Genomic DNA, 19,549 nt, shown 5'->3' on the forward strand with positions numbered 1-19,549 from the left:
TATGTAGATATATATAAATCAAATATATATGTGTATATATATATATATATATATATATTTTTAATTGTATAACTTCTTCCCTCCTGGGGGGGGGTGGTGGGAAGAAAAGGAGACTATGGGTCTGTAGGACTTCAGTCGGTGTCTACAAGTCAGTAAAGTCTGAACAAGGTCCGGGGATATAGCTCAATTGATAGAGCATTTGCCTGGCATGCACAGAGTCCTGGGTTCCATCTTCATTGCATAATCCAAGCCTGGTGCTTCATGCCTATGATTAGTATACTTGGAAGGTGGAGGCAGGAGGATCAGATATTCCAGTTCATCCTGCTCACCACAGTGAGTTTCAGGCTGGCTTGGGAACCATGTCTCAACCACGAAACAGAAAAGTTTGAATGGAAACAAACTCAAAGTACTTTAGGTCTTTAAATGCAATTTTGACCACACGTGTCTAGGGTCTTTGCCACATAGGACTGCATGTGTCCCTGGATATCTATGACTGTGGCTAAATACATTTGTAGATGACAACGTCATGAGGTTCAACGGCTCGTCTTGAGTCTACAGAACACTTTCATTATTTTTTTAATTCTTTTAAAAATATTTCTTAATGTGTGCATCTGTCAGAATGTAAGCCTGTATACCATGGGCATGCTTCCCGCCAGTGGAGGCCAGAAGAGGGCATATGATCGGTTGCGACGTGTCTTGTGGGTGCTGGAAACCGAACCCAGGTCCCCTGGAAGAGCAGCGAGTAGTCTTCACCGCAGCCACTACAGGGTTTCACAAAATATTATTGAGCAACCTAGAGGGAAAGAGAAGTTCGTCTCAACCTTCCTGCCTGCACAAAAAAACCACCGCGGCCTCCGTGGGCGGGCCTGGACCGAGGCCCCGCCCACTCCGCCGCCGAGGCCCCGCCCACGGCCACGCGGCGTCCGCCTCCGCGCTCCCTCCTTCCCGGCAGCCTTCGCGCGCGGCCTGGCGCTCCGCTCCGCGAGATGGCGGCGGACAGTGAGGTGAGTGCCGCTCCCGGGGTCCGTGCGTGTGTGTGTGTGTGCGTGTGTGTGTGTGTGTGCGTGTGTGTGTCGCAGGGCTCCCGCGCCTTTAATGTCTGCGCCCCTCTGTGTCCCCGCAGCCCGAGTCCGAGGTGTTTGAGATCACGGACTTCACCACGGCTTCGGAGTGGGAGAGGTGAGTAGCGCTGCTCCCGAGGGAGACGCCCACGGCCCGCGTCCCTCCCGGCCGCCCGGGTCAGACGGGCCGTCCCGACTCCGCCGCTTCTCAGCGGTGGTTTTTTTCCCTCCCGAGTTTGCTGGAAGAGGCTTCCCCTCGGTGGCTGTTCACCTGCCCTCCTCCTCCCGCCATCTCCATCCTGTCCTCCGGGATAATTTACGTGCACCTTTGAAAACTGTTCATTCCTTCCCTTTCCGCCGTCCCCCCCCCCCCTTCCCCCTCCATGAACAGGATGTCTCCATACGTCTTTGCAATCTTCTTCTGCTTCACGTCGTTAGGTTTTAAAGTTGCGTTATGGGCCCAGGGCTTCCTGAGCTCGTCAAACTCAGGTGAGCAGCTGTCCCCGGTGAGATTGCTCCGTCACCGAAGTTAGTTGAAAGCTAAAGTCTGTGGACTTGATGGCTTAGACTGTGATTTTTCCTGCTCGTTGGCGCAGAAACCCTTTAGGTGTGGGTTTTGGGGTCATTTTGTTGTTGCAGTATTTGTAGGCTTAACAAGTTTGTGCCTCTCATGTCAAATGGTGGCAGAGGAAAAAAAAAAAAAAACATAAAAGATCCTTGATGGAATAGTACTTTGACCTATGTGTCCATCCCCACACTTTAGGAGCAAGCCTTCCGTGCCCTGAGATATCCTAAAGATGGGGAAATCTATACCTTTAAAAAAAGCCCAACAAATAGTTAAAATGTGAGTTGGTACTAACTACAAAGATCGAGTTAGATAGGGTAATATGGACTACGAAATTGTTGAAGAAATTTTTGTAGGGAGAAGACAGGAGATCCCCTGCTTTGAAAAGAAGGGAACTAGAAGCTGGGTGAGGTGGCTCTTGGCTACTGGGAAGGCTGAGTTGGAAGGATCAGTTGAGCTAAGGAAAGTTAAGATCATCCTGAGCGATCTAACAGATCTTATCTAAAGGAAAAAGATGGAAAATGGTTAGCGGTTTGGTTAGACAGAGAAAGGACTGGCATTGTTAGACATGTAAGTTGAGGAGCTATCACTGGGAAATAAATAAAAATAAGGAAGTGAGGATCTAGAATTTGCTGGTCTCTACTCTGAGCATTTCCCACTAATGTAGCTTTTAGGTCATATCCCCAGATTTTCCTTTTCTGGTCCCAGGTAATACAAATGCTGCTTAATAAAGCGGTAAGAGATTTTAGCCAGATGGTACAAGGATTGTTTGATTTAGTTGTTACACTGTGGTATAGTGAAGTAAGTAATTTACCTTGATTCATAAAGTGGAACTGTAATTAGTTGAATAGAAAGATCTAGATTTTGGAAGATGAGCTTAATGGAACTCTGGGGGAAGGCTCAACAGTGAAACTTCCCGTTCTTGCCTAAAAGAATGATGATAAGTATCAGTAACCAGAGTGCAGTTTTGGGCATGTCCACTCTAAGGTTGATATTTTGAATGTAGTAGAAAAATATCATTTGATTTTGGCGGATGAGTGATAGGAAACATCAGTGGCCACTTTTTAGAATGGAAAAATGATAGTTTTCCCCTGGTTAAATAACAGAATTTCCTGAGGGGGGCTGGAGAGATGGCTCAGCGGTTAAGGGCACTGGCTGATCTTCCAGAGGACCCAGGTGTAGGGAATAGGGTTTTTACTCCTGCGGCTGGTCTGGTCCTGCCGCCTCTACGCCAGCCCCAAATAATGCACAGAGACTCTGTATTTGATATTATACTGTTGGCCAGTTACTACTTTCTTATCGGCTAGCTCTGTCTTAATTATTAACCCATATCTGCTGATCTATGTATTTCTTTTACCGGGGAGCCGGCTGGCATACTGCTTTCTCCAGATTCTCCATCTTGGCTTCCCTTACTACTTCCTCTTTCCTCCTTGTCTCCTAGTCCCGCCTATCTTACTTTCCTATTCAACAGTGCTTTATTCATTAACCAGTATGAGAAACATATACAGAATGACATCTCCCATCACCCAGGTTGAATTCTAAGCACCCACATTGACGTTCCCAACCATTTGTAACTTGCTTCAGAGGATTTGACACACTCTTTTGGCCTCCATGGGTACCAGACACACATGTAGTGCACAGACATACATGCAGGCAAAACATCCACATACATGTAAGTAAATTAATTTAATGGGGCTGGAGAGATAGTTCAGCAGTTAAGAGCACTGGCTGCTTTCTCAGGACCCAGGTTCAAATCCCAGCACCCACATGACAGCTGCAAACTGACTGTAACTCCAGTTCCAGGTGATCCAACGCCTTTACATAGACATACCTGCAAGCAATCACCGATTCTTTTAAAAAAACAAAACAAACAAAAACTCTTCTGCGGCCTCTGTGTTGGGTAGAGGTTGAGGCGCAGGTGCATTCAATATTAGGACTCGCCCACAATCCACAGGAGGAAGGCATTGCTGCGTGAGGTGCAAGGGATGCCAGTACTACCTTACAAGAGGTTCTGAAGAGCATCCCCATCTGTGATGGCCGAGCATGGCATGGTATTCACAAAACTGCTAAAGCCTTTGACAAGTGCCAAGCCCATCTTTGTGTGCTTGTGTGCTGTTGTGATGAGCCTTTGTTTGTCAGGTTGGCGAAGGCATTTTGTGCTGAACATCAAATCAACCTAATGAAGATTGATGACAAGAAACTAGGGGAATGGGCCAGTCTTTGCGAAATCGATTGAGAGGGGAAACCTCATAAAGTGGTTAGTTGCAGGTGTGTAATGGTTAAGGGCTACGGCAAAGAATCCCAGGCCAAAGATGTCAACTGCAAAAAATGAATAAAACAAATTTTGGCTCAAAAAGAATTTCCTGAGGGGGATATTAAATTCTTTGGTTGCTCATGTGGAAATAATTTGTTAGCACAGTTAGGAGGGCTGTCACAAAGTAGGAAATTAAGCTTTTGCCTTTTAAGTTTCTCTTGGTAGAGTAAAAACCAGTATTTTATAATTCATGAGGCAACGGTGGAGATTTTGAAGGGTTTTTGTTTAGTTTTGTTTTTGACACAGGATTTCTCTCTAGCCCCGGCTGTCCTGGAACTTGCTCTGTAGACCAGGCTGGCCTCTAACTCAGAGGTCCATTTGCCTCTACCTCCTGAATGCTGGGATTAAAGACATGCACCACCACTGCCCAGCCAAACTTTGAAGTTTCTTAAGCCTTGATTTTAATATTTGGCTAAAAAGTTCTTTTCAGTGTTGAATGAAAATGGAGATATGACCACTCCTAGGTATGGTTGAGGAGAAGGCTTCTTGTAGATTTGAAGGAGAGAACAGTGAGAGGCATCTGGAAGAGTCCAGACTAAACTAGCCATGAGAAGAGGAGAAGAGAACCAAGAGGCCAAGAGAATGTGTAGCTAAAATGAAAAGAGAAACTGGAAGAAGGGAAGAGAAGCTCCTGATGGAGATGTTTAGGTTAGGGAGAGAGATATGCCCTGTGACAGGTACTTGTGTGTGAGTAGGGACTAGAAGAAGCCTAGAGGTACCACAAGCAGAGTTTACTGGAAGAGCCATATGTCCCTTTTGCCAGAGACAAGGAGATGACTCCTTTTAACAGGTAGGAACCATCTTAAGTCCCTGAGGGAATGCTGGCTTTTATCTAAATGCCAGAATGGCAAAAAGAATTTCTTGAGACCTAACACGTATGTTATTGAATGGATAAATAAATAAATAAGTAAATAAATAAATACAAATAAAAATAAGAGGATGGGACTGCTCCAAGGCATGGTGGAGGCAAAAGTTTATTGTACGTATGTGGGAGAGCATGGCCAGAGGCAGGGACATCTAGGAGAGCCCAGAGTGGTCATGACGACTGAACTGGGCCATGTGAGGAGAGGCAGAGGGGAGAGAGGGGAACCTGGTGCAGTAGCCAGGAGGCCAGAGAGAGCAGATAAAAAAGATCAGGTAATCAAAATGGTTGATTATATAGGGAAGGGCAGCCCAGCCCCTGGCTAGACACGTGCAGGCTAGGGAGCAAGGTATGCCAGACAGGAGGGCCATGTAACAGGAGGGATGCTGGGAGAGCCTGTTGGTCAGTGTCCACTTTGATTTTTAAGCAGGCACTTCGGCCTTTTGTCCCAGGTTTGAAATCTAATGTTATGTACTGTGCAGATATTGAGAAAACCTAGTAGAAACCTGAAATTATATTTTTTCAGTTGAAAAAAATATTTACTGAATGTCCATGTATAAGATACCATGTAAGATTTTGGGGGATTTAGTAGCTAGTAAAAACAGATAAAGGCTTAGCATGCTTATTGCTCTGGCTGGGTTCAAGCCCCAATACTGCAGTAAATAAGCAAAAAACAAAACAAGACCAAAAAAAAAAACCCAAAAAAACAAACAAACAAACAAACAAAAAAAAACAAAACAAAACACACACACCAAAAACCAAGAAAGAAAAGAAAAACTAAGGTTCCTGCTCTTATTGAAAGTATAGTCTAACAGAAGAAATGGACATGAGTCAGATAATATGACAGTCTGTAATTATAAGTTGACCTGAAAGCTATGAAGGGAAACAGAAAGAAAACCCATTTTTCCAAAAGACCCTAATATAGGAGAAGGGGATAAGTGACTCAACAGCTAACTTACAGAGAATTGTTTAAAAAGTTACCAAATTTTTCTAGTCAGATCTCAATATTTGTAGGGTATAATTGCCTCATAGCAAGCACTGCTAAAGCTACTAAGCAAAAATATTTTAAGATAGTTCTTTTACTCAAAATTGTATTTTAAATTATTTTTATTATAGCAATGATACCTTGTAGTAAAATAAAAAAATACCTTTGAACCTTCCACTGAAGATAGTCATTAGATTTTTGACATTTTGCACATGTGTAAACTTTTTAGATTGCACTATATCAATGAGGGTTTTTATTTCTTTTTTTTTTTCTCCTTCATTTAACATGGACATTTTTCTTATTTCTTCAAGTGTTCTTCAGAATAATTTTTAATAGGTACATATTAGTCTAGTGAGTGGATGTGTCATTAACTTATGATTGTTGGCTGCAATTGCACATTAAAGTCCTCCCATTTTTTGCTTTCATAAAAAGTGCAGTGTAGTTAGTGCTCTCTCTGCAGTTAGGGGTTGCTTGGGATGGAACTCAGAACACCACTGCACTATATTCCTAGACCCCTGCAGTGGCTCCCCATTGGGTATAGTTTTTTTTATTTATTTTGTAAATGTGAACTTATTTCTGTTTCATTCATTTTCAAATTTAGTAATTGTCATTTGTATGAACTCCCCTAAAGTGGATTCATACATGAATAATTATTGTTTTAATTTTAAGGAGTTAGTCAAATCACAAGCTGATTTATTACTTGATGTCATTGTTGTCTTAAAAGAAATGTGCTAACTCATACTGCTATAGAGGGATAATCTGATACCTTTAAAAACATTTAACTTTAATTACTCTAGAAGCACTTTCTAGGTGTTTTAGGTACCAGTGCTGCTGCTAGATTGCATCATATTTCTCTCAGTATAAGCAGCTTGTCAATTTTCATTTACTGATGTTGAGCTAATTTGATGCTGATCAAATGTAGTCAGCTTTTAAATATTTACTTATTATTTTTATTGTAGGTAAAAATGTTGTGATTGCATGCATGTATGTATCTGTTATCCTCAGGCCAGAAGAAGGCATTCGATCTTCTATAACTAGGGTTACAGGTAGTGTGAGCCTCTGTGTGGGTGCTGGGAATGGAAATTTTGAAGGTAGAGAGAAGTGATCAGTTGTATAATTACCTTTAATAAGTATTATTTTAATGTCAGTCTTTACTTCTAAATTTATTGTATCACATTAATGGAGGATTGTTCACCTGTCACTTGGAAGGCTGAAGGCATTTTGAGTTCGAGACCAGCCTGATCTACAGAGCTGGTTCCAAGACAGAGAGAAACCCTGTCTTGGAAAACAACAAAAAAAAAAAAAAAAAAAAAAAAAAAAAAAGAGGATTCTTAATTTATACTTTGTGGAAAGAAGGCTTTTATTGAGTGAATAGATTAAAATGAATCAAAATTAAGAATTTTTAAACTAAACAACTTTTTCCTCTTTTGTTCTATATCTCTAAGTTAGGATCATAGTATTAAACTTGTTGAGCATTCTCTTATCATCTCTAATGTTTGGATGTGAGGAAATATCTTTTTAAAGAAATTGTATAATAATAGGAAAAAATGTTGATGTATTTAGAAGGTTTTTCCTTCTTCTTAGGTTTATTTCCAAAGTTGAAGAAATCTTGAATGACTGGAAACTGATTGGAAACACTCTGGGAAAGCCACTTGAAAAGGTCAGATCTGTTTGCTTGTCTCTCTAGATTGGGGTTAACTTTGAAATCCTATTTTTATGCCCTTTGCTATACATGATGCAATCAAATTAAATGTTTAATTTTTAAATTATATATAGTCTTTATGAACATCAAATAGCTGACGAATTCGCATTTGGATTTGAATTTATAGCAATTATATATGTGAGACATTTGTGAAAACTACCTATTGATTGATTTGGTGTTTTTGAGACAAGGTCTTAACTATGTAGCTCTGGTGGTTCTAGAACTCACTCTGTAGACCAGGCTGACCTTGAACTCAGAGATCTGTCTGCCTCTGCCTCCCCAGTGCCAGGATTGTCATCAGGGCTTTCTTGTGAAATATTTTTAAAATCAAAATTTTACATATGATGAATTTCTTTGTGTGGTTTTATTAATTTCTTCTGAGTTTACTTTTCTCAAAATCAAAGTTTTCTTTTGCCAGTAAGTAGTTTTTCAAAGTTTTTAATTGATCAGAGTGAAATTGGACTTAACCAGTAGTTCATTAATGAGAAAACATTGTAGTATAACAACTCATGATGTAATTATCAGCTGCAGTTATTTTGCTGTTCATGTTGATATTGTGTTAATAAACCAAACTCTAGATGTTTCCTCAACAGAATATTCTAAGAACAGACTTCTCGATTTACTGAAGGTTTATAATTTGGTCATAAGCTTATGTAGATGCTTAGTTAATCTTTTTTAAAAAAATTATATTTGTATGTAGGCGTTGGTTCTATCCTCCTACCAAGTAGGTTCAAAGTAGGTCATTGGGTTTGGTGGCAAGTGTTTTTGCATGTTGAGTCATCTTGCTGTCCCTAATCCTTTTAAATAAAATTGATTGTTGTTTTTATTGCTATCATGAAAAGACCTCTCAATTTCAATATTTGCTAGGGAATTCAACTTCATGGTAGTGATAAAAGAATTTAGACAGTAAGATTTTTTTTCTTGTATGAATTTGATCAAAAAAGCAACTGCCTATAGAAATCACAGTATTTAAAGATATGTTCGAATGTACAGAGTAAATTGTTGTCCTATGTGAAGACATTTTCATTTAAGTTTTTGAATAAAGAAAAAACATGAAGTTCTCAGATCTTTCTGTTTCACTTGAAACACATACAGTTTTTGTAGATTGCATCAGGATTAAAGGCACCATGGGCTGGATGTATCTGAGAGGCAAAAAGATTTGTACTTTTAAAATGAGCTATCTCAGCTATTTGTGAGATCTGATACTGCATTCTTGACTCCTTCGATTTATGTATTTACTAAGTACTCGGTATGTATCAGGATTAGTGATAGAAATAGTGGAAAAGTTAGATCCATGCTGCCATCGAGGTTAATTCTCTTGAAAGAAAGAAGTAATGAATTAAGATTGATACTAGGTGCTAGGATTTAAGTCATTAGTAGGTTTGTAGTAGGCTCATACTTTAGCAGTATAGTTGAGGTTGAAGAGGTGTTAGCTCTGGCCCATTTCTCTCTCTTAGTGCATCAATAGGTGGAGAAAACAGATTTTAAGATGAGCTGCAATTGGTAGGATTAAGGAAAGTATAAATGAAAGGGATTTTTTGGTATAGAAAAGAAAGTTTAGGCCAGGCAGTGGTGGCACGAGACTTGGGAGGCAGAGGCAGGTGGATCTCTATAAGTTCAGGACAGCCAAGGCTGCACAGAGAAACTGTCTTGAAAAACAAAACAAAACAAACACACAAAAATGAAAGTTTAGATAATGCCTAAGTTTTCATACATGTAAAGGGCAGTGATTACCAGTTCTCATCTACTGAGAGGGAATTTAAAATAAACCACTGTTTTAAAATATAATTATGGGGACTGGAGAGATGGCTCAGCAGTTAGGCACCAGAGTTTGAGCCCCACATTCATGATGGGCTACTGACAACTGTTTATCTCCATCCTTTTCTGTTTTCTGTGGGCACCTTCACTCACATGTGCACATCCCCATCCCATAAAAACTTATAGGCAATTTCAAAAGTAAATTTATAAGATAGTATAATGAACTCCCATGTGCCTATCATCCAGTTTCAACAATTAAATCTTTTCCATTTCTTGTTCAGTCATATTGTCTACTTCCTTGACTGCTTATTAGATTTTAAAAATAGACTCCCCCCTCCCAGAGGCAGATTTTGCTATGTAGTTCAGGCTATCCCCAAACTCTAGCTTGATCATCCTCAGCTTAGATGTGGAGACTGAAGGATTGCTTGTGTTCACCAATTTTACCCTGACAACATATTAAAAAAACAAAAAGATAAAACCCAAATCATATATGTCTCTCTCTCTCTCTCTCTCTCTCTCTCTCTCTCTCTGTGTGTGTGTGTGTGTATGTGTATGTGTGTGTGTATGTATGTATGTATGTATGTATATTTTTCTTTTTCAGCCTAAAAATGTTTGCTAAACACAGGCTACATAATGTGATCTTGCCTTTAAGAAATGTAAAATAAATAAAAATTTGCTGGACGGTGGAGGCACACAACTTTAATCTCAGCACTTTGGAGTTTGGAGGCAGAGGCAGGTGGATCTCTAAGTTCAAAGCTGGCCTGGTTTACAGCGAGTTCCAGGACAGCCAGGGATACACAGAGAAACCCTGTCTCGAAAATATTAAAAATAGATAGATAGATAGATAGATAGATAGATATATTTACGCGAAGTTGGGGGAAAATTAAAGAAATGGCCTTTGAAATTCTTTTAGCTTTGAATTTTATGATTCTATGTAGCTGGCAAAGGTTGCAAATGCTTTTTATGAAAAGTTAAATTTAGATATGTCGTGATCCTGATAATAGGTCAACTCATACCCCTTTGAAAAATTAATGAAAGAAGAATCATTAACTTTGGAATATTAATAGAAGACTAATGACCTCTGCGGCATTGGGATGAGTTTGGATTTTTCATACTCACTCAGCAGACTGGAGTGAAACTGACTTCCATAAGAGTTCATATGGCAAATGTACAACGAATTTAACTGTAATTTTCCTCTAGCTTTTCTGTAGGTCAAATTTAGAACAGATACCAACTATAAATATCTGGGATTCCTTTAAGAGATTAGATGAGGGTCAAATCACTGATAATTCAGTGTCTCTAAAATGAAGTGAAAAATAAAAGCAGCATTGAGCTGCTCATAATTTTTTGGGATGGAATAGAACCATGTAAAATAAGATCTTTTTATTTTTATTTTATTTTATTTTATTTTTTTTGTTTAAGGAGTAGCCATAATGTTGACTGTGTCTTTGGATATCATAGAGGAAAATAGTATTTTATTATATTTCCTACTTTAAAGTTTGAAGTTTGGAGAAGATTTTTGTTATATTTGGCAATGGTTGGTCTTTTTATTTTTGTTGTGTCAATGTCAAGAGAGCTCATTCTAATAATAGTGATGTCTGTGGGCTGAAAAGTCACACTGCTTATGTCAGAGTTCTGGTATTGTTGTTCATCTATTAATGACATTGTGTGCTCCGTCAGCATTAGCTGTTATTACTGCCATTATTTAACATATGCTCAGAGGCTAGAAAATGATACATAAGTAAAAACTACAAAAAAATAGGATATAAGCATATAGGACAACTTAACTCGTTTTTGGCAATAAAACATTATTCATTATTCTTTAAAGAACCTAGTTGTTAAACACTTAGCGCCTAAGGGGCAGGGGTGCCGTTATATAATGAATCAGTATCTGAAAAGTTTAAGTTTAATTAAGATAGATGAGAGGTCTCTGTGGACACTTTTAGATGTTTCTTAATATTTTATATTTTTAAAATATTTGCTTATCAATTATAGTATAAATAAATGAGTGATAAGTAAGTTTTCAACGTGAAAGTTGTCAGTATAATTTTTGAAACATAATCTTGTCTGAGACATATGCTACTAAAAGCAATAGAACCATAAACAAAATATTTTTCCATTTTTGAGAATTTAATTACAACATTTCTCCCTTCCCTTTCCTTCCTCAAAACCCTTCCTGCTCTCCTTCAAATTCATGGCCCCTTTCTTCCATTAATAGTTTGTGTGTGTTTGCTTGTGTCTGTATGTGTATACATACACATATATGTATATACATACATATTTCTGGATATAACCTGTTCAGTTTGTATAGTGCTACCTGTAGCATGTTTTCAGGGCTGGCTGCCTGTCACTGAACAACCAACCAGCTGGGAAAGGTCACCTCTCCCATCCTCCACTTTCCTCACTTGCCTGAAGTTCTTTGTGTAGGGTTGAGGCTCGTGGACTTTCATTTCTCCAATTTGACACGTTCATTGGTGTCATTCTTGTTCAGCTCACATTTGGGCAGTCATGTTGGTGAGAGTTTTTGGATGTAGCTTCTGATAGCATTAGGAAACACAATCTTAAAGCAATCCCCTGGCACTTAAGTCTTAACTGCCTTCTATTCTGCAATCTTCCTGAACTGTAAGTGTAAGACTGTTTTGTAGATGTAGCAATTGGGACTGGTATTCATAACTCTGCATTTTGACTGGTTGTGGTTTTTTTTTTTTATAATGTTCTCTGTAATTGCAAAGAGATGTTTCCTTGATGAGGGGTGAAGACTACACTTACCTGTGGTTATAGGGACAAATGTTTATAGATTGTTGTTAGGGATTATGCTGTTTAGTAAATTATTGACTAGATGACTAGATTCTCCTCCAGTAACCATGACTTCTCTAACACTGAGTACTTAGCTAGGTTTCTGGCAGTACCAGACATGGCCTCCTTGTTGAGAGGGTCTTAAATCCAATTAGAGAGCAATTGTTACTGCCAAGGCATGTGTGCACCTGTAGGGATATTGTGCTTTTCTGGTCATTGTTGTGTGGTTGGTCATAAGCATCATATATGGGTTTGACTGTGGTTGCCTTCGTCTGGAAGCTTACATGTCAGCCTTTGGTACCATGAAAACAGGACATGGAGAGGAGGCCTTCAGGTCAGTTGCAGCACAATGAGTCTCTGGAATTAGCTCTTGTAGATCAGGCTGGTCTCAATTCACAGAGATCTGCCTGCCTCTACCTCCCAAGTGCTAGGATTAAAAGTGTGTGCTACCACTGTCTGGCATCTTTCTTAATTCTTAAGAAATGTCTTAGCTACTTGTTCACTTCCTTTTGGCACTATTTTATGTAATGAAATTACTCTACAACTTATTGTAAGCAATAGAAATCTTATGTATTAACTATTTATAAACATGCAATTTATATGTGGGTTTGATTACAGAAACTAACATTCTTTATTCAGTTTTATTAAATGATGTCTTGACTTATATTTTCCTTGGCTTGATATAGATTACATTTTGTTATGATAAATGCAAATAGAACTATTTTTTATAAAAAGTTTAAAACTATAATAATTTTGTTGGAACTTTGGCACTTACATTGTTTTCTTTTCAAGACAGGGTTTCTCTGTGTAGTCCTGGCTGTCCTAGAACTCACTCACTTTGTAGACCAGACTGCTTTGAACTCACAGAGATCTTATCTATCTCTGCCTCTGCCTCCAAAGTGCTGGTATTAAAGACATTCACCATCACTACCTTGTGACAGTTACATTTGATTTTACTTTACTTTATTTTATTGTGTTTTGAGATGGTGTTTGACTTTGTAGTTCAGGCTGTCTTAGGGCTCAAAAACCCTGGCTGGTCTTGAACATGTCTTAACTTTTGTTGTTGTCTGTTTATTTTCGGTCTGACATGCAGAAGATGTGAATTTGTTCTTTTAAGATTGTTTTATGTGTGTGAGTGCCTGCATGTATGGCCATGTACCATATACATGACTGGAGCCTCTGCGGCCAAATGAGGTTGATTGGGTCCTCTGAAACTAGAGTTAGAAGCAGTTTTGTGAGCCACTGTGGGTGTTGGGAACTGAACCCAGGTCTTGTGTCAAGGCTGCAAGTGCTCTTAATGGCTTATAGCCATCTCTCTGACCCTGATGTAGAAGGTGTGAACCAGTAACACGTTCATTGCCTGGTATGTTTTTCAGGAAATGTTGATTGTCTTCCCAGAATACATGATTAATCACTTGTTTGTTGTGTGCTGCATAAAGCACACAGTATAAACAGGTTGTATTTAGTTGACTAGTTTTTTTTTTTTTTTTAAACAAATAGGGGATTTTCTGTTTATTCATGATTTCAAACATGACATAAAATTATTTGAAAGTTAGGATTTTTGTAAGTCACTTGATATTTAATGCTCTGGAGCTTTCATTTTTTTAAATCACCCTTATTTACTTATTTATTTGTGTGTGTGTGATTGTGTGTATACATGTGCTCATGTGTGCTTATACCGAGGTATGCAGGTGGAGGGTAGAGGACAACTTGGTCATTTATGCTTTTCCCCCCTTTTTTTTGTGCCTTTATTATGTAGAGGATAACTGTAGACTACAACTTTCCAGTTAATGGGTAGAAAAGGCAGGGGATCATTGTGCATAGTAAACACTATAATGACTTGAATAATTTGGCTGTTTTTCCCATTCTGCTGTTAAATACAGGGTATATTTACTTCTGGCACATGGGAAGAGAGATCAGATGAAATTTCCTTTGCTGACTTCAAGTTTTCAGTTACTCATCACTATCTTGTACAAGAGTCTACTGATAAAGAAGGAAAGGATGAAGAATCAGAGGGTATGTTTTTTGTTTGTTTTGGTCATATTGATACATCTTGACTTTTAAGAGTATCTATAACTCGCCGGTTGTGGTGGCATGCGCCGGTAGGATTTGCTGAAAGAGTATCTATAACTTTTAGTTACTAATTTAAGTTCTCATAACTCAGTACTATCCATAGGAAACTTTTTTTTTTTAAACCACATCTGAAGTTGAGGAGGAAGTTCAGTGACAGTCATTTTAAAATTGGCCGAATCAGCACACATTTATGGAGTAACTGATGTGCTAAGTATTCTAGTAAGTCCTTTTGGATGAAATCTCACATGAGATGTGCATTTCAGTAGGGAAGATACAGTGTTTAACTGTAAAAGGAGGTAGAAAGTGATAAATGATATCACAAGGACAGATGAAATTCCACTGAAGTTTGGGTGGGGGTGACTCTTAGTCAGGGAAGATCAGGTAAGGTTATTTGGAGATTGTGACAAGATGGCCCATGAAGGGTTGAATAAAGGGGATTTGTTGGCTAATAGTACAGTATTTTAGATCTGCTTGTGGGAAGTGCATTACAATTCTGATTGAACTTTCTAGTTACCTTTCCAAACTTGTGTTGTTTGTTTTGTAAAGTAAATACTAAATATCTGGAGGGTTAATGTGAAGATTTTATGAGATACTGTACCTAAGCCCTTATACCAGTATTGGTCTGTGCTCCATGTTTAGTCAATGAAGCTTATATAGTAGGTCATGTAATCTAAAATCTGTTTTGAGATGCACTAGTGTGTCACAGTGAGCAAAGTGTTGAATAAGCACAAATTTCAGCTGTTAATCAAACACAGTAATTCCCTCGGGAACATAATTCAGTGGGTAGAGTGCTTGCTTGAAATCATTCACAGTACCAAGCCTTCTATACAGTATGTTTTACAAATACAGAAATCTGTGACAAAGTATAATTTATAAATTATCATTATAAGAGATTGCCAACAGCAAATAATAAAATAGAACAGTTATAGTGATATTTTATAAATAAAACTTATTTAAAATGAGTTAGTTTTGAAATTTACTATTAAATGTCATTGGACCGTATTTGGTAGGAAACTCCAGAAAGCAAACCAAAACCATAGATAAGATAGAAGAACTTTACCTGTCACAGTCTTTCTGAAAAAGAGAAATTCTGTACAATGTTACTTCTTTTTTTCTTTTTTGGTCAAAGCAGGTTATCAAAGTAGGTTATCGTGTTTGTAAGCGTGGGCTTGAAGTTAGCATGATACCTTTTCTGTTATATGTAGTCCTACAGACAAAGCTATATAACTTACACATTTAGATTTAGAGAGTAATAACATTGACCAAATAGACACATATCTAAGATAATCATGTAGCAAAATAAAACAAACAGAAGATATGTATCTGTTTTGAGAGAAAGAAGAAGGAAATGTGTACATTTTGTGGGGTAATAATCCAAGGGTATTGGAGTCATGCTATATTTACCTAGGAGAAACAGACACTTCAGGTCCATGCTTATAAATGATAACCTGCTTTGACCAAAAGAATGTAACAAACTGTGCCAGTGTTATATTGATAAAGTTTTGTTGATTTTAAGAAAGTCCTTATATTAGAAATAGGCTGCTAGAGTGAGGTGCTTCAGAACAGTGTCTCTGAGATGGCAGATGAAGGGGATTGGAGTAAGAGAAGACAGGTGATGAGGATTTGACAATAAATCTTCAGCAATTGCAAGTCTGTAGTCCAGTATGACAAGCTTTCCTCAAAGCATGTATAAAATTGCTTTAAAGCTTAAATAGACATATTTTTTATTATCAAATGTTTCTGTAGATGCTATTCCACAGTCAATGCAAGATTTGCTGTGTATGAACAATGACTTTCCTCCAAGAGCACATTGCCTAGTAAGATGGTATGTATCCTTTTTATTTAGAGGTAGTGGTGTGTGGGTGGGTGGGGGGGGGGTTGCTTTGAGATAGTGTCTCTTTACATAGCCTTGGTTGTTTTCAAATTCTTATGTAGACAGGCTGTCCTGAAACTCACAGAGATTCTCCTGCCTCTGCTCCCAAATGGTGGGATTAAAGGTGTGTGCCACTATGCTCAGGTAGTGTGTGTGTTAAGGTAACCCCAGACTAACTCTAGTTTCAGTGATGGACTAGGGGACTGAAAGGACCAGCATCTGGCTGTACTTACAGCTGCTTGTTATAGCAGCAGATGCAAAGCATTGTCAGCAGAGGATGAAGAGGGGAATTCAAACCTGCAGACACAAGCTTGGAAGAGCTTTCTATAATGAAGTCCTGTAGGTTATCCTCAGTTTCCTCAGCAACAGATTATGACAACATATGAAACATAGTCTGTCAGGACTTTTTAGGGGCTACCTCCTCAAAGCTTTAAAGGACTTGGTCAGTAGGCATCCTCTGTCTGGATAATGTATACCAAAATTTAGACTCCTAAAAGGACAACATGTATAAAACATGAACCCTGTTATCTGCATAGTCTTTATCAACCTGGGAATGGTGAGAACCCTCTCTAAATCCAGATTCCCAGGTGTTAACCAAGAGCCAACTCGATAGACATCTGTCAGGGCTGCTGTCTTGGGCTTGCTCTGAGCTCTTTTGCACACTGCACTTAATAACCCAGCTTGATACCTACTTTAAGTCCTGATGAACAGCAGAGAACACTTAAATATAGAAGATTTAGTGTGTATTACTGTAAATTTCAAGTAAAGTCAAAACCTATATGTCTAAGTATCTGTAAATGTGATACATCAGTGCAAGAGGCTTTCTTTGAATGCTTTCTTTGATCTTTGTCAGTTACTCATTCAGTCTCTGAGCTTTATGTTGAAGTGGTACAATAAAGAGTAGTATCTCGGGAACATAATTCAGTGGGTAGAGTGCTTGCTTACCATGCATGAGACTCAGCTGGATCCATAGAACCTCATAAACCAGATGTGGCAGTACACACCTGTACTCCTAGTGTTTGAGGGGTGGAAGCAGGAAAGACCCTGTTATAAAGCAGTGTTATATTGCTGGTAGTTACTTGGAGATTTTTTTCTCTTTCAAGTTTCCTAAAAATTAGAAAAACAACAGCTAAGCATTTGAAAATTAAACATAAATGTGCCTGTATTTTCTTTCATTTAAAAAGACATTATTTTAAAATACTTAGATGAGTCAGACATAGTCATATGTGCCTTACATCAGTGTCTTAGTTAGGATTTCTGTTGCTGTGAAGAGACGTCATGACCATGGCAACTCTTATAAAGGAAAACATTTAATTGGGGTGGCTTATGTTTTCAGAGGGTTAGTCCATTATCATCATGATGCAGCATGGTGCTATACAGGCAGGCATGGTGCTGGAGCAGTAGCCTGGTGTCCTGCATCTTGACTTGCAGGCAGCAGGAAGTGAACTGATACACATAAATCAAGTCAGGAAAATGTTTCTCGGAAAAACTGATAATGCACCCTAATCCTGAAGGACACATGAGAGTAAGCCAGGCTGTTTGGTTTGAATATGAAATGCTCCCTATAGCCGTTAGTTAACTGGCATTCCTTCTATAAGCTTTGGTAAACCAGTATTTATTTTCCATCTGTATATTTTATTGCTTTTAGTAGTTCATAAAAGTGGAGGGTTTATCCATTTGTGAGTTACTGGCTAACTATGTTTTCAAGGTTCATTTATGAGCATTCCTTCTATTTTAAGGGTACTTAGTATTCCATTGTATGATATATTACATTGTATTTTATGTTGGCTCATGCTGTTTATAGGGCATCTAGGTTGTTTCCTTATTTGGATGGGTTAAGTGCCTGGTTTTGTTCTTTTTGGTCTATACCCAGAAGTAGGATTGCTAGGATGAGTGGTAATTCATTTTTAATTTTAAAAATTATTATTATTATTATTATTATTATTATTATTATTATTATTATTATTATTATTATTATTATTGAGTTGGACTTTCACTGTGTAGTCCTGGCTGGTCGAGAACTTGCTATATAGACCATACTGGACATGAACTCAGGGATCCTCTTGTCTCTTCTTGCTGAGTGTATATACCATCATGCCTGGATGTTTTTAATATTTTAAAGACTTCCATACTGTTTTGCATTTCCATTCTATTCCCACTATTAAAACCAGAGTTCACTTTTTTCCTCCTTTTCATTTTTGGTAATAGCATACTAATGATTGTGAAATAGGGTCTCTTGATGACTCTGATTCATGTGCCTCCTGCTAACTACTGATGCTCATCATGTTTCCATGTGATTTTTTTTTTTTTTAAACATTTGTGTAACCTTTGGGGACATAATAGCTGTCCAAATCCTTTGTTTATTTAAAAATCCACTTGCTTAGCTGCCTAGGATGGTGAGGCTTTTAATTCTGGCACTGAGGAGGCAGATCTTTGTTAGTTCTAGGCCAGCCAGTGATAGACAGTAAGAAAGACAGGAAAACAAACAAAAAAAAACAGAAAACAAAGTAGTTGTTTGCTTTTGTTGTTGGTAGTTTTTTCCACATGTTCCACCCCCCCCCCTTCTTTCTCCCTCTCCCTCTCTCCCTCCCCCTCTTGGAATGGTTCCAGGTCTTAAATAGAGCTTATAAGGAAATTTAAACCAGTGAATTCTTTTGATAGTTTACCGTTCATAATGATAAGAAAAAGATACTAACATTCAGAGAAGGTTACATGTTTAATGGAGGTTTATCAGTTGAGATTTAAATTACTTAAAATATTCAATGGGGTGTATGTATGTGTGTGTGTAGCGTTTTACATACAAAACAGTGCATATGGGGTAGAAGACATTGAAGAAAAATAAAAGCAGATAACAGTTTATTAAAACAAAGGGTTATTTGGCAACGGATATCAGTGCCAGAAAGGCAGATGCTTGTTCTTGTTACTCAGGAACTTCCATGAATGTACTGTACAAATTAATTTCTAGAATTCACTCCCCATTAAGTTATTTCAACACCAGCAACCTAAGAGTAGGAGACGGTCAGTAGGGATTGGTCCATGAAAGTCAGGAACAGATGGAACATTTCTGGAAGAACAGCTAAGAAACTTGTTTTCTCCCAAGGATAATTCACTCGCGTCCTGGGTTCTTCTACTTATCTGCTGCTGCCCCACATGCTAAAATCTTTGTTTCCTGGGGAGAGGGTGGAGGAGAACTGAGAAGTGAGATAAATCTTGCTCATGAGTCTCTGTGGAAACCCACAAGCTGTCAGTCATAGCAGCATCTAAACAGTGAACAGAGTATGAGCTAAACTTTAAGGAGAATTCTTGAGAAAGTTTGATTAAAACAGGGTTTATAACTACACATGTAGAGGCAAGTGAGTATGAGTAATGTCTTTTATAAATGATCATCTTTATTTAAAAATTATTAAATACTCTTAATACACTTAAGAGTACCGAGGAGATGATTTGTTGTTAGGCAGAAACAATCATGAACTTGGCCTTAAATAACTACTATTTTTTAAAAGTTAGGCAGCAGGGACTGGAGCAGTAAGTAGCTTAGCTCTTAAGAGCTCTGGCTGCTC

At 38.3% G+C, this 19,549-nt stretch overlaps 1 protein-coding gene across 2 annotated transcripts in view; it reads left to right on the top strand.

Annotated features, from left to right (window-relative positions):
• The first annotated feature begins 948 nt into the window (after nt 1–948).
• Rab3gap1 (RAB3 GTPase activating protein catalytic subunit 1) overlaps nt 949–19,549 on the top strand; it is a 54,395-nt gene continuing 35,794 nt past the window's right edge. For both annotated transcript variants that reach the window (XM_051204149.1, XM_051204150.1), the window contains exons 1-5: nt 949–1,004; nt 1,124–1,179; nt 7,372–7,447; nt 13,927–14,059; nt 15,863–15,941. In XM_051204149.1, the coding sequence (XP_051060106.1) occupies nt 987–1,004; nt 1,124–1,179; nt 7,372–7,447; nt 13,927–14,059; nt 15,863–15,941 (362 nt within the window). In that variant the 5' untranslated portion in view covers nt 949–986. The remainder of the gene's footprint in view (nt 1,005–1,123; nt 1,180–7,371; nt 7,448–13,926; nt 14,060–15,862; nt 15,942–19,549) is intronic.

Source organism: Phodopus roborovskii, unplaced genomic scaffold (assembly GCF_943737965.1).
Source record: "Phodopus roborovskii unplaced genomic scaffold, PHOROB, whole genome shotgun sequence".
Classification (NCBI taxonomy): Eukaryota; Metazoa; Chordata; class Mammalia; order Rodentia; family Cricetidae; genus Phodopus; species Phodopus roborovskii.